The 15,356-nt window shown below is 42.1% G+C and overlaps 1 protein-coding gene across 1 annotated transcript; it reads left to right on the plus strand.

The window, feature by feature from the left end:
* The first annotated feature begins 22 nt into the window (after positions 1-22).
* xylt2 (xylosyltransferase II) lies at positions 23-15,066 on the plus strand. Its single transcript, XM_044331152.1, has 11 exons — positions 23-201; positions 5,558-6,095; positions 6,806-6,981; positions 8,511-8,713; positions 9,383-9,463; positions 9,792-10,008; positions 10,406-10,582; positions 10,725-10,981; positions 11,085-11,280; positions 11,641-11,974; positions 12,358-15,066. Exons 1-11 carry the CDS (start codon positions 70-72, stop codon positions 12,678-12,680), a joined length of 2,634 nt encoding a protein of 877 aa, XP_044187087.1. The 5' UTR covers positions 23-69; the 3' UTR covers positions 12,681-15,066.
* Positions 15,067-15,356: the final 290 nt, after the last annotated feature.

Here is a 15,356-nt window from a genome sequence, read left to right on the forward strand (position 1 = left end):
GAGCGACACCGCGTGAGCGAGCACTCTAGGATCGGGCACGCGCTCCCCCCGACAACTGGCGTCGAAAAAATGGTGGCCAGTGCGCGAGTACAGAAGCTCCTCCGACGATATAAACTCGCGATTGCCGCCGCATTAACCATCCTCCTGGTACAAGGGCTTGTGGTATGGAGTCTGAGAAGTCTGGAAGAGGGCGAGGCAGAGGTGAGTAACGACCCCGCCGAGTGTTAGTGACATGACAGCGACTCGGTTTGGGTTTAATTGTAGAGCTAGCCGTTAGCGCTTAGCTTAGCTCACAGTGTGTTGTGATTCAGGAGCGCTAGCTGCGGCTAGCTCGTAGCTAAGTTGGCAGTTGCTCCGCTTGCCAAACATTTCATTGTAACCAGCCCTGTGCTGTCTTGTCTGTCTGTCTGTCAGTAACTACGCCATCAGACACAAAGTACACAGTCATACACGTTCACAACTGTGTAATTACCCGTACTGATAAGATAAAATAAATGGTTTAACTTGTTTAATCAGCGGTGAAACCTTGGTGAACACTGGTGACTGGTTGTCAGTACATTTCATTTGTCTGTTCCTCATTAATTATGTGATGACGAGCAGACAAAACCACAGCTTAGATGAAGATGCAACTTTGTGTGAAGTATGTGAAAGGACTCTCTTAGGATCTAAGTGATTGATGGCAAACAGTTCATCTGTGTGAACTGTCCCAGGATATCCAGCATCAGTGTTTATCTTATTTTATTTGTACACGCATAAGACTGCGTATTATCCAGATAATGGAAAATAATAGATTTGTCAAGAGATGTCAAGTATGCTTATACAACGGACATCTCCTCAATTCAAGGAGATTAACAAACAATAACAAAAAAGGAGAAAAAAACTAAGCTAACATAATTTAGGAAAATACAACAAAAAATAACTGACAACAAGAAACACATAAAATGAGCAGAAAAATTAATCAATATAGACAATAATCCAGTGAAAACAAATAAATACATGAAAGACAGTATGGGGAAATGTGTATGTGTGTGTGTCAAGAAATAATTAGACATCATGAATTAAATTTGATGACAGTTTTCTTTTAAAGTTTTCTGAAGATAACGAGCTCTTGATAACGTGTGCTTTTGGTGTTCCATATCTGTAGTGAGTACTGGCCACGTATCGTTTTGTAAAAAGGATGGTGAAGATGACCAACCTGTTTAGTATTACATGAAAGAATTTGGGAATCTTAATTTCTACTAGTTTGCTTATTTTTACCCACCAGCGGCCTTTCATAGTGTCTCTATGACCTTCAGTAAGCTTTGAATCACACCTAAACACCCAGGGAACGAACATATCCCAGGGATGAAGGTAAAGCAAAGAGTTGCCTCCACCACATCCCAGTGAATCCATTCATTTAACATTAGCTGACTCCTCTGTGGGAATCTTATCTCTGTGTCTCCCTCGCACACCTGGAGCTCACTACCTTGAGGCAGTGCTTGTTCCAGTTCTCCCTCTAAATGAGGTATAGTGAGTTGTTAACAGATGTGACCTGTCTGTGGAGGACTGAGTGCACGTACAGGAATCTTTTTTTTTTTTTTTTTTTTTTTTTTGAGGCGCACCAATACTGATAGAGCCACAGGAATGCAAGCTGAAACCTGAAGTGAAAACAGCGCTGTGTTTCTATCACGATGTGACAAATGCGGGGTGTAGCATAATATTCCTCCCAACATGGATATAGGATGCAGATCTGTGCCTGGAGGGCGAGACAGCCAGCAGATGTAATTCAGTGGTTTCAGTGGAAGAAAATAAGTTTGACCCTTTTCTCAGAGAGAGGAAAATAGGGAAGATGATTCCTCAGTCTGTGCTCTGGGTACAACTTCAGTTAAACTTGTAAGCTAAACAAAAAATACTAACCAAATTCTCAGTATGTGCCTTTGCCTTTCAGTTAACATGAATGATAGCAACCTATATGAAGTAATCCATTTCCGTTGGACATAGGGTACATAGATGTGACATTTTGAAAAAAAACAGGAACTGTGACATGTGACACGGTACAGTGATGTTCATTTTGACGTGTATCATCTATGTGCTTTATAAGCCTCCAGGCTGTCTTGCTGCTTCATCCATTCAGGTTGAAACATGCTTCAACAAAGATACATAAAAATGTCTGCACATGGGTACACAGAGGAGGGGTTTGTGGTTAACTGTCGTTCACCTAGGACTGCAAAAGGGCAGGAGTGCACATAGCTTATAAATATCTCACCACAACCACACAAAGTATTTGCTGTGCAGTGCCTCAGACAAAGGCAGAAAGGCTGAGAGCGCAATGATTTCCAGTAGTGCTGAGTTTGGACCCTACATGGGAAGAGAGCCAAACTGAAAAATTGAGTGCACATTGTTTTTAATAATACAATTTTCAATTTAGTTTTTAATAAATAATCTACAGTTGGAAAAAAAGCTCTTATTCTTTGCATTTTGTCTTCATTGCCCTCAAACTCTGGCTTGGGAAACTGACACTGCTGCCTAGTGCACATGTCAGCCTTACATGCAGCTACGTTGGCAGACATCTATGTAAATGTCAGCGCTCAGGGGTCATACTCGCAGATGCAGAATCAAATTTCAGGCTTAAGAATTCATATTAATCATCACTTCACCTCTGAACAGTACATGTTCAGTCAGGGGAGGCGAAACAAGGGAGAGTGGCTGGATTCCTCTACAGTCTGTGGTCTCTGCTGTAACGTGCATCTGCTCTAATCAGTGGCTTGCTGTGCATGTGCGAACATAGCCACATGTAATTTTTTAAAGCCCATCCACAGAAGAGGGAACGGTTTGAGAGGTTAGAAGAAGAAGACTCTGTCATCCTCGTATCACCCTCCACTTTGCCGGGCTCTCCTACAGAGCTGAGTGCTCGCTGCTGCTTCCTGCTTCAGCAGATGGCAACGCTGATATGGTTTCACTCAACTTTAATTGGAAAGTAAAGAGGCTGCTTGGCTTGCCTTTGAATCAATACATTTTTGAAATGATGGTGTTAATTAAAAGCTGTGAAAACGAGTGATAAGGAAAATTGAAACGTTAGCCCCTGCTGCATGCTTGTCTAGTATGTGAGAACATTTACCCTGGCAGTCCGAAAGTAAGCAGTGTCTTTATCAACGGCAGCCGACTAAAGGCTCGCAAGATCTTCACACTAGTATTCGTTTTAATTTTGCAGCTATGAGCCTCCACAGAAGAAAAAAAAATGTATCGCCACTGTTGGAGAAAATGAAATATTCTTAAAGTTTATTTCAGGATACACATGGCAAGAAACTGAATGGGAAATTGTGTTTCACCAGCAGAAATCCAGCCATGTGAACCAGGTTTCTCTTACCCAGATTAAGGAACCCAGGTTTGTTGTTCAGGTGACATTTAGGACACCAGGTTTCTACAGAAATGTGACAAAACCAGGTAACTTAAGTGCATGTAAAGAGGCTTCCACTTCAATGACTAGTATGTTACTGGGCTCCACAATGCCTCTTACTGTAATGGCTTTTAGAGTGCAGTTGGCAATCAGTAGCTGACTGCGCTGTATTGGTTGGCAGCTGGTTTACTGGCAGTGTGTTATCTGGCTCCTCGTCCTACCCCAGTCCCTCGCCTGTTCCCGTCGTCCCTGGGCTGTCGGCGTGCCAGCGGTGTGAAGCGAGAGAGCCCGCGTTCTGCTGTATCGCCTGACAGAGGCAGAAAGCTCTCAGCCCACTCACTGTTCTTGCTCTCCCTCAAGTGCATATTTTGAAGGGCCTTTTGTGTGATCCAGTAAGCTAGTGTGCCAAAACGATGATTCTGTTTGGCTAGAAGATTTTAAAATGGCTTAAGTCCTGGTTTTTCAAAGCCTGCCTTCCATTTTCGGAGGTGTGATTTGTGCTCCAATAAGATTGATTCTCTCCATACGCTTGGTATGAAATTATATACTTTTTAAAGCAAGAGACATGAAACTGTTGGAAGAAACCCAGATTAGTGATGGTTGTGGTGTGTCTAACACTCTGTCTTCACATCAAGATTCAAGATTTAGTTTGTCGTTTTCTTGTGTTCTTGCATACATTAAAAAAAAAACAAAATACCGTTCCTCCCAGCCCACAGCAGTGCAACAACAACAGAAAGGATAAAGATATATATCTAAAAAAAATCCCTTAAGAAAAGATAAAAACATATAAATCCCAAGAGAGGAAAAAAAAGAACCAACAGTTAGCAGTACAGTGCATTAAAGTGCATGTTTCAGTTTGATTCAGTTCATTACAGTACCTCAGAAAGTACAAACACTAAACATTTTTTTACATAAATTTTAGATGACAGCACAATGTTTAAGCTGGTATCTATTTTAAACTGTTGAAAAAAGTAACTTTTTATCTTTTATCTCTATTTATATCCATTTTCTTTTGGGGAACACATAGCTCAACCTATCCCTTGAAGTCGATATTTTCCTTATACTGTCTGTATTGCTTATTTTCACTGAGCCACAGCGCAACTCTCTGGAATTAATGTCTCTTTTAGGGACCTTATAAGCAAAGATTTCAACAATGGGATACCTGAACGATTTTATTACTTCAAAGCAGATATAAGAGAATCATGTTTTGTTATTTTAGGGAGTCTACATAGTCTCAGGATGATTTTGAGATGCAGCTGTCGCACACAAATCATAGAGTTATGATGATGTACTGTGTTGTTGAAGATATATATTATTCGTATTAAGTGAAATAAAATTTTAATATATGGCTGGGATAAAGCCTATGTCAGTCTGATCTGATGTTTGCAATAGGTGAAGAACGTTTTTTCACCTGCTGCAGAATTTGCCAGACTGGATTTAGCCCTCTGAGGTCTTTGAGGTCTCCAAAGTGCATTTTTCTGCAAACACACACACACACACACACACACAGGCAGACATATAAATAGTAACTGCCTGATTCTCTATGTAACCTCCTTAATGTCTTAGGCTCATACTCAAGTTCTCCGTATGTCAACGTGTAACCTACTTGTACATGTGCATGCATTTTTCCTGTGATTTTTTCCTGATGGGCGGGCTGAGGTTTCTACAGTGATTCACTGGATTCGTTATGTGTCTTTGAGTATTTGTGGCTATTCAGAACTGTGCTTTTTGCAGATTAGCTCCACAAAAAGAGCAGAGGCTCAGCTAAAAATAACCCAGATCCGAGAAATGAAAATAAAACAACAGAACCAAGTAAACACATCCTTCCCTCTGGGGCTTTTTCTGCTGTTGTCTTAGTGACTGTCTTTGTTTTAGCATATGTCATTCATGATTGTTAATCAATGCTTACTCTCACTAGTATTTATAATTGTGAAACATTTCATTTCAGCAGTATTTATGATTGTGAAACGCTTCATTTCAGCAGTATTTATGATTGTGAAACGCTTCATTTCAGCAGTATTCATGGTTGTGAAACGCTTCATTTCAGCAGTATTTATCCAAGATGAAAACAAATGTCAACAAATCTGCTTTTAAATTTTTCTTTTTGTTTTAAATACCCTTCTCTCTCTCTCTCTTTCTCTGTTTCTCTTTGTCCTTCTTTCTACATCTCTCTCTCCTCAGAGGAAAACAAGACGGTCTAAGCTGCCTGACCACAACAGCCAGGATCCAAAGAGAGACGCTGCACTTTGGGAGAAACAAAATTCTTTGTCGCGGAGGAACCAGGGCAGATGGAGCTCCAGGTTGGAGAGGACAGGGGGCACAGCAGCCAGCGCACTGAGGAGAGCGACCAGCCGCAGAGGAGGAAAGCCCAGCATCAGACTGAAGGCTCCCCAGGAGCGGGGGATGACGGGATTGGATGGCGTAGTCCCTCATGACCCGTCCAGTAGTCGAAACTTCAGTGAGTCCCGAGGTGGCACAGACGGAGCAGCCAGGTTACCTGCTGCTGCCATACCAGGGGAGCCAGGCAGCGTGGACGGGGCTCACCAAGCCCCCAGTAGCGACTTTGTGCCTAAATGTGATATCATAGGCAAGGACGCGCTGTCTGCCCTCCATCGTGCTGGCTCACAGCAGTGCCGACAGGAGATCGCCAACATTGTGTGCCAGCACCAGGCTGGGCAGCTCATGCCAGACGCACTTCCACAGTTCTGTCCCCAGCTTGGTGAGAACTTCCACGGCTTATTTAAAGATACCTCGGAAATGTTAAACCTGTGTCTCATTGCACATCAATACATGGCCCTCCATTTTTTTTACATTATTAGTAGGACTTTTGATTAGTAAATATTGACTAAATTAACAGAAAGATATATTTTAAGCCAAAATCTGTTGCAGCAAGAGATAATAAATACTTGAAAAGAAAAGTTTTTAATTATAATGATTTTATTCTTGTATTTTACTAAAACACATTTGACCCACTAGGATGAACACAAGTAAATATCTCCACATTATATATTGCACACCCTTTCTCTTGTACACCACATACAATGTAGATGTCATAGGCAGCTAATCAAATCACACAGATTTTATAGACATGGTGAAATTGTGAGGTATATCTAAGCATAGTTACAATACACAACTGGTAGTGTAGTGTAGGAGTTGCACTGGGGTAAAACACTCAACCCAAGCCTGTGGTTTGGTTGTGCAATCACAATTGGCTGCGTTTGCGTAGGAGAAGCTTTGTTGAAGGGAAAATAAAAAAGAAACAAGGACAAAACATTAACCCTCTTTTCAGTTCTGTATAACTTAAACAAACATGAACCTATTATGTGACCTACTGAAATCAATTTATGTCCGTTGAACAGTGTTTTTCTCAACATCCTCCCAAACTCCGCAGACCCCCTGAATCTTTATGTCTCTTCCCTCTTTGGTCAGGTGTGTCAAATCCAGTCCAGGCTGTTGGCGAGCTGGACAACAGCCTGTCCAAGGTGGAGAACCCAGTTAGGGTGGCTTTCGTCCTGATGGTTCACGGCCGAGCTGTACGGCAGCTCAGGCGCCTCATGAAAGCCATATACCACCGTGACCACTACTATTACATCCATGTGGACAAGGTAAGCCCCATACTAAACATACGTTTTCTGTAATATGCACATGTGAAGAGACATTTAATTCTTTGGAAATACTACTACCACTAGCATCCAGAAAAAGAGTCCCTTACACTATTGTTGATTCATGCTTATATTGCCTATTGACTACCCTGCTTGTTGCTGGCTACACTGAGCTCACAAATGCTTTTACCGGTTACGTCTTCTTGCATTATGAAGGTTAAATTTATCCCACGGGTCTCACAGTGTGGTTAACTGGATTAGCCTGGATAGAGTAAAGTGTGGTTATTCTTAGGGGCTGGATTTAGTGGAGGAAAAGTCTGCTATCATGTGCAGCTGGAAGGTAAAAGACAAATGCATGGCCGGCGATTCTGAGGCAGAGACCTCAGGTGTGTACAGCACAGAAACAGGTGCCTGTTGTCTGTGCACCTGTGTAGCCGGAAAGGTTGTCGAGTCCTGGGGAGTTGCTCTGTTCTGCTGCCAAGGGACCGAGGAGAGGCTCACTGGAGGCAGTGATGAATAGGAAGTCAGTGGGACAGTCACACCACAGATACCATCTTAGACACTTTGCCATCTCTGAGGCAAAAGCCTCTTTGAGAGATGAGGCTGTAAAAACAGGTCAGACTGTACTGAATTCAGTCAACCAGCTCCTCTACACTCCACCCCGCAAACCTCTTTTTTTGTCTTGTCGTCTACAAGTGAGCACTGCGAGTTTAGGACTGTCACTCTCCTTCTCTGCGGTTGTCGCCTTTCTGAACACAAACACACATCCACAGATTCTTGCAGCGTCTGAAGAAGTCCTGGCTAAATCTATGACTTTAATTCTGTCCAAGATCACAATTTTTCAGCGTACATTGACTAAATGTCCGTTTTTTATTTAATACAGGACATAATCATCAGCACGCTGCTTCACTAAACACAATTGGACTTCATGTCCCTGAAGTTAATTTCCCAGTGTCTTCTTCTAGTAAACTGCCCATTTATCGCCTCAGAACCTTTTATTAGTGGTGTTTCTTTGGAAATAGGCTGCTTGTTAATTAGTTGGTACTTAATCTAATTCAGCTCCAAAGGGGAATAAAAAGAAAAGGTTTTCTAAACCTACATTTTGGCTTCTTAAAGACACTGGCAGTGGTCACACATGCTCCTTCAAACTGTTTACTTTTTTAATGTCTGTGCATGAAGCTTGGTATCTTTTTGGCTCTTTGACGCTCCATCTCATCCTTTATTCCCTCCTAATGTTGAGTGAATGAGAAGGGAATATACTCATTAGCAAAATTGTCTAATTTTAGCAGTTTTCTTCATCATTTCATCATGGTGACTGACAGTTCAAAGCACCATGTGGCTGTTGTTTTGCACAGATCAACTATTCTTTCAGAATGAGACAACTTTGTGCCAGTTGTCTTGGCACAGTGGCAGCTGCAGATCAGGCTAATGCAGAAACAGTTACAGAGCTAAAACTAGATTATCATTTCTGATGCAGAAATATCGTTTTCCCCTCATTTAACCGTTTGACTTTGTGCTTTGAAATCTGCCAGCGGTCCAGCTACATGCACCGGGAGGTCCTGCAGATAGCCCAGCAGTACCCAAACATACGAGCCACGCCCTGGCGGATGGTCACCATCTGGGGTGGGGCCAGTCTACTGAAGGCTTACCTACGCAGCATGCAGGATCTGCTCTCCATGCTGGACTGGAAGTGGGATTTTTTCATCAATCTCAGCGCCACAGACTTCCCCACCAGGTTTGTCAACCTCTGTAGTTCTCAAACACAAAATATCTACATATGTATCTTTGTACTAGTTTTCATTTAACGTTTATTGTGGTCAAAGTTTGGTTGTAGCTCTATTCAAGAGTTAAATGTGTTCAGTGTTATTTTCTCTTATTTGCTCTTTGGTTTTTGTAGTTTTTCAGTTTTGCACAGCTTTCCTTTTTGTGTTGGTAATTATTTCTCCATGCCTCTTTCTCATTGGTGGCTTAATCCTCCAGTGCTGCATGGACATTTGACTCCCTTGCTGACCTACAATGACTCTGGCTTTTACAGCAAAATTATAAAGTAGCAACCATAGCATTTGCCGGATGAAACGAGTAGTCTGGTACCAACATTAAAAAGATTGTTTTGGTCATTGAATCACAGAGCTGGCAGTAAGTAGTCTTCTTTCTTGCTGATCAGTTTTGGCTGCATTTGTGGGGACTGCTTTGAGCCTCTATCAAAGCTCCTGAAACCCTCCCAAAGGGTAATAAGCTTGGATTGCTGGGATACACACAGTATCTTCCAAATCCTGTCCAAAGTAGCTAATTTCACTCATGGATATTATCACCAACACCACAGTCAAGCCAGTGTTTTATATCCAAAGAATCTTCTGAATCTTGACCAAACCCTTCTTCCTTTCGGTTCTCATCCCTCCTGCAGGACCAATGATGAACTGGTGGCATTCCTGTCACAGCACAGAGACAAGAACTTCCTCAAGTCCCACGGCAGAGAGAATGCACGGTGAGGATGCTAGCTGTAAGATACACAACTAGCTAAAACATGTGGTTGGCATTTTGCTGAATTAAATCTGACACCTCTTAACATTTAATCCAAACGTTTGAAGTGTTTGGGGTTTTTTTCTTCAATAAATTAAAGCAGTAGTTCAGATTTTTGCAGTTATTCAGTGGTAGTGGTAAACAATGCAGACATAAACTCAATCTATGGATCCTGTAGAGATATTCCAGCAATTTGGAAGTGTTTCAGACAGAAATAAAGAGCAGCAAATGCTGCAGAATAGCACCACACTGTCTCTTCCACACATCAATGTCAACTGCGTTCTGTGTTCAAGGTTTATTAAGAAGCAGGGCCTTGACCGTCTCTTCCACGAGTGCGACAACCACATGTGGCGTCTTGGTGAACGCAGCATCCCAGAAGGCCTGGAGGTCTCGGGTGGCTCTGACTGGTTTGCCCTCACCCGCCGCTTTGTGGAGTACGTCATCAACTCCCAGGATGACCTAGTGTCAGGGCTGAAGCAGTTCTATTCCTACGCGCTGCTCCCCGCTGAGGTAAGTAAGCCTTGGGTGGTCTGTTTATCTAACGCAGTTGAGACAGACAGGTTGATATACAAGTGTGTCTCAGGCTCATCCTCCCCTGCCAAGTCAGAAGAGCCTAGCAGCGGAGATAATGTAATACTTTAAGCTTTCAGACACAGCGTGCAGCAGAGGTGCCAGACGAAAGGAGGGTTCACTAGAGTTTATTTGATTGTGTGGTTTAATGTCTAAGAGGTGTTGTTTGGTGCTATAGAGGCGTGACCTCTTACAGTTTTAAGTCAGCAACTTGAAACTGTTTATTTGTGTCTTCGAGTGTGTTTGGATTTACAGTATTTACACTCTCACACAACACACACTCTGTTTTATTGCACAGTTGACCAGAAATATTTTTCTTTCTGCTCCTTCTTCTCAGTCCTTCTTCCACACCGTGCTCGGGAACAGTCACATGTGCGACAGCCTGGTGGACAATAACCTACGTGTCACCAACTGGAACCGTAAGCTCGGCTGTAAATGTCAGTACAAGCACATTGTCGACTGGTGCGGCTGCTCGCCCAATGATTTCAAACCACAAGACCTCATCCGGATTCAGGTGAGGAAGTCAGAGGGGGGGAAGTGCTGAACCACAACTCATCCTTTTCCAACCTTGTAGTTCCCCTGTATCTCATGTTTAATCGCTACTAGTTTTGTTCTCTGTTTTAAAGGTTTATTTTTGTTCTCTTTCTTGTCCACAGCAATTGACCCGTCCGACATTCTTTGCCCGCAAGTTTGAGTCAACAGTGAACCAAGAGGCCATAGACATCCTGGACACTCACCTGTATGGCCAGTACGCTCCGGGCACCATCGCCATCAAGGCGTACTGGGAGAGCCTGTTTGAGCAGTTGGACGGTGTCGGCTCACTCAGCGATGTGGCTCTCACTGCTTACACTTCTTTCTTTCGCCTTGGTCTGAAGAGTCTGGTGAAGACTCAGAGCACCATAGAGGCCTGCAGGTCTGATTTATATATATTTTTTTGATACTACTACTGATCTAAAAGGTGTATTTCTGCCTATTTTCATCTCTTATGTGTGATTTATGTATTTTTCTCTCTGTAGGTTTGAACCAGTAGGCTTCCCTTTATCAGTACACGTGTACTTTTATGACGACCGTTTTCAAGGATACCTGGTGCGTCAGGAAGTCCAGGCTTTGGGGTCAAAGGTCAAGGAGACACTAGAGATGTGGGCAGTACCCCAGGCCACCCTCGTCCTCGAGACAAACCTTAAGGAGTTTGAAAGGCTCAAGAACCTGGAGGTGAGGGTTCTCGTCATTGTTTTCATGTACAGAAGATAGAGTTGTGTGACTCACAGATGCTCGTTCTTCATTACCGTTGAAGTTTCTGTCCTGCACTAACTGTTGATGAAGGTGAGATGAAGATACACCAAGAAAAGTGCTGTGTCGGGAGATGTTTCTTTCTGATATGTTAAAATCAGTTTGGCATAATCAGGGCTTGATCTGACCAAAACTGAACTTTGAAGTTTAATTAGTTTTAAAAATAAGTTAATATTGGAAAGAAGGCATATTCATTCACCTTCTCTTTACATTGATATTAAAGTCAAAGACAGAAGAATCATTTAAACATTGCTTTACTCTTTTTGTCCTTTACTCTGACAGATCGGCACAGAGTGGGATCCTAAGGAAAGAATTTTTCGTAACTTTGGTGGGGTTGTCGGTCCTTTGGATGAACCACTAGCAGTCCAGAAATGGGCTCGCGGGCCCAACCTCACAGCCACTATTGTGTGGATCGACCCGGCTCTGGTGGTGGCAGCTTCGTATGACATCACAGTGGATGTGGATGCAGAGTATACTCAGTATAAACCACCACTGCAGCGCCCCCTGCGGCCTGGCACCTGGACTGTACGGGTGTTAAAGCAGTGGGAGCGCATAGCAGAAGTTCATTTTCTTGTCATGCCCTTAACCTTCAAAGATAAGGAGCCTTTACGCCAAGGTGAGACATGGAGTTGAAATTTTTTTTTTTTTTCTTTTTTTACATTCAGTTTGAAAAATAAGGTTGGCAATTTTATATATATTCAACTGTTAACAAATCCAATGAAAAGACCCACAGGAGTAAATATGTGGGATAATAAAGGAACATGTTTCCTCACAGTTTTTCAACAACCATAGAGCTCTGTGGCACAGAGGAATAAGATAAATCAGGGTTTAAATAAACACACAATACTTCAGTTTATCGTTGGTTTCGGTCTTTTCATTGGATTTATTTACACTAAGAAAAAATACAGTTTGAGTTACAGTTTTCAAAGTTTGTTATGCCTCTGGAAAGTTTTTTTTTTTTAACTAATTTCTTCTTGTGATTTCTCTTGTCCACTCCAGAAGAGGACAGCTGGCTCCACGCGGGTCCTCCAGGTAACTTGTACCTGGAGCAGAGCTTCCAGCAGCTGAGCTCTGTGCTGAAGCTGCCTCCCCAGGAGCCTGCCATGCAGGCAGCCCAGCGTAACGCCCAGCTGGTGGGCCAGGCCCTTGAATCATGGGTAGACAGCAGCGTGGGGACCTTCTGGGTCATAGGCGACTTGTGTACCACACAGACTTCATCCTGCCCAGCCTTGGGAGCTTGCTCCAAAACCTCCTGGAGTTCCCTGTCCCCAGACCCCAAGTCTGAACTGGGCCCAGTCAAAAGTGACGGGCGAATCAGGTAGCCCCAAGAGAGGAGAGACTGTAGACTTCAACACACACACAGGAAGACTGACGGAGAGCTGGACTGAGTCTACACTAGAGGCTCATATGAGAGCTCCAAGAGAACCTGTGTGATATTCAGCTCAGAGCTGAAGGGCACATAAACGACGACACATCTTCCTGCACTGAAGAGTCGAGATATTCTCGGTGAAGTGGTAATGCGGACTTGAGAGAGGAGGATTTGACTGCTGGAAATTTGCACATAGAAGATTGCAAGCGCAAAGACACAAATTGTGTCATCGTTTGCAAAACGGTTACACGGATGCCAGATGTATTGTTGTGTTTTCAGTCAGGGTCTGTCTGAGTTGGAGTTTGAAAAGAACCCTCCACGCATGTTTGAACTCCGCTGTGGCGCACAGTTTTCAGTTTTCCTCCGCTTTGAAAGGCAACTTGTCGAAACTCAACAACAGGCTCTTTGCTGTGTTTCTATCTTCATTTCAAAGGAGAGCGCAACCTCTGAATCATATTATTGTGCTTATTTTGAAGCATTATTACACAAGCATACGGAGTAGACAGATGAAGTGCACTTTACTGTAAGACTATTATGTTACACAGAGGTCACTTGGAGTGAGGAGAAGAAGTTAAAAAGTCATGTACAAAGGTCACATCACTTGTCTTTCATTTTACAGTAGACACTAAGACGCCTCCTCAAGGCACATACCTGCACCGTCACTCACTGTTGCACAGACACATCAGGGAATTATAACTGGGGTTAGTGGGGTTTGTCGGTTTGGACTCTTCTTTCAGTTTTAGTTCTGTTTACTGTGACATATCGTTTTTAAACATGTTTTTCAATGTATCTGTTTTGTCTGTTAGTTCCCTGAACTGGCTGTAAAGTGTGAAAAAGCCACTCTGATTTGTTTTTCTGGTCAAAGGAAGTGCCTCGACAGGTGCAGCAGTAAGGCTGCAGATAGCGTCCAGAATTTCTCCGAAAATAGTCGACGAAACAATCTCAACTCAAAACAAGGTACGGATCAGTTTGATATGGTCAAAAGCTTTGGAAAAAGTGAGTAAGTGGATCTTGAGTTGAGGTTCTTTTGGTAACATTTTCAAGCTCAAATATTTTGAGATATTTTGTTTTCTTTTGCTGAACTGAAACCAATGTAGGAAGAGGAAGAAAAATTGGATTAGGGCTGCAACTAACGATTGTTTTCGTTGTTGATTAATCTTCCGATTTATTTCGATTAATCGATTAATAGTTTAGGTCTATAAAGCATCAAAAAACTATGAAAAATGGCCATCACAATTTCTCAGAGCCCAAGGTGATGTCATTAAATGTCTTATTTTGTTCGACCAACAGTCCAAAACTCAAAGATATTAAATTTAATATTATGTAACAAGGAAAAGCAGCAAATTCTCAAATTCAAGAACCTGAAACCATCAAATATTTGGATTTTTTGCTAAAAAATGACTTAAATTATTAATCGATTATCAAAAAAAGTTGCCAGTTAATCTGAATCTATGAATCGAATAATCATTGCAGCTCTAAATTGGACAAAACTTTAAACTGAAGACTTTAAAGTGTCAGTGTTAGTCAGACATCATGTTATACCTCCTGTGTATCGGTTTATATGCAGTATTGTCCCTCCTGTGTGTTTGAGTGCTCTCTTTTCCCGACTGAAAAGCGCTACAGGTCGCTTACATTTCATTTCAGGTGCTTTTTATTTCATTTTCAAGTCCACCTACCACTAAACAATCCACTGTATGTTTGGGTTTTTATTTAAGCATGATCAAAAATATCTAAGCTGCCTTTACTTAGCTGATAACATGAATTGTTTACTACATAATAATAGTTTCCACAGATGTGCAATGGCTGCCTTTTCAGAGGATAGTGAGACCCCCTTTCTGTGTCTTAGTTTGCATTTTTATCTAATTTTATGAGACCTTTTTATGTTCTTAAATAATAGTCGGCCACCATATGAGTTTTCAAGTGACCTTGTTTACCTTGCACAGTACAGTCGCTTCAGTGAAGCCCCAGTTTTATTGAGATAGGAAAGCAGAGGAATCGACATAACAGATGTTATTTTTCTATACTGTTTTGAGAGTGTATGTTCATGTTCGTTCATCTTCCACTACTCTGTTAAACTATTAAAAAACTGCTGTCTTGCTTATGTTGTATTTGACAGTCGTCCTATTCAGTGTCATTTGAAGCAGACCTTCTGTTTGGAGGGGGGGAGGTTTCCGTCCCTGCTGCTGTGAGAACCAGCAGCAGCCCGGCTGGTGAGTCATCCTGTGTTCTGTGTCTCTTATCAGAGAAAGAAACTTAAGCCGGTCACTGTTTGCCTCTGGAGAAGCTCATAGTGTAGGCATCCTGACTGATGACTCAATAAAAAAAACCACTTGAATTAATGTTTTTGTCTGTTTTGTTGCTTTTTTTCTTCTTTACTTGCCTCTCATCTTTGACTGAATCTAGTTTTGTCAAAGTGTTTATTGTTTTTATTCCAGATGTACGACATTACATTTTTTCAGTCAAAAGCAGCGGTGGAAAGTATCTAAGTACATTTATTCAAGCTATGTACAATTTTGAGGTACTTGTACTTTACTTGAGTATTTCCATTTGATGCTACTTTATACTTCCACTGAACTACATTTCAGAGGGAAATATTGTACTTTCTACTCCACTACATTTATTTAACAGC

This window comes from Thunnus albacares, chromosome 17 (genome assembly GCF_914725855.1).
Source record: "Thunnus albacares chromosome 17, fThuAlb1.1, whole genome shotgun sequence".
Lineage (NCBI taxonomy): Eukaryota > Metazoa > Chordata > Actinopteri > Scombriformes > Scombridae > Thunnus > Thunnus albacares.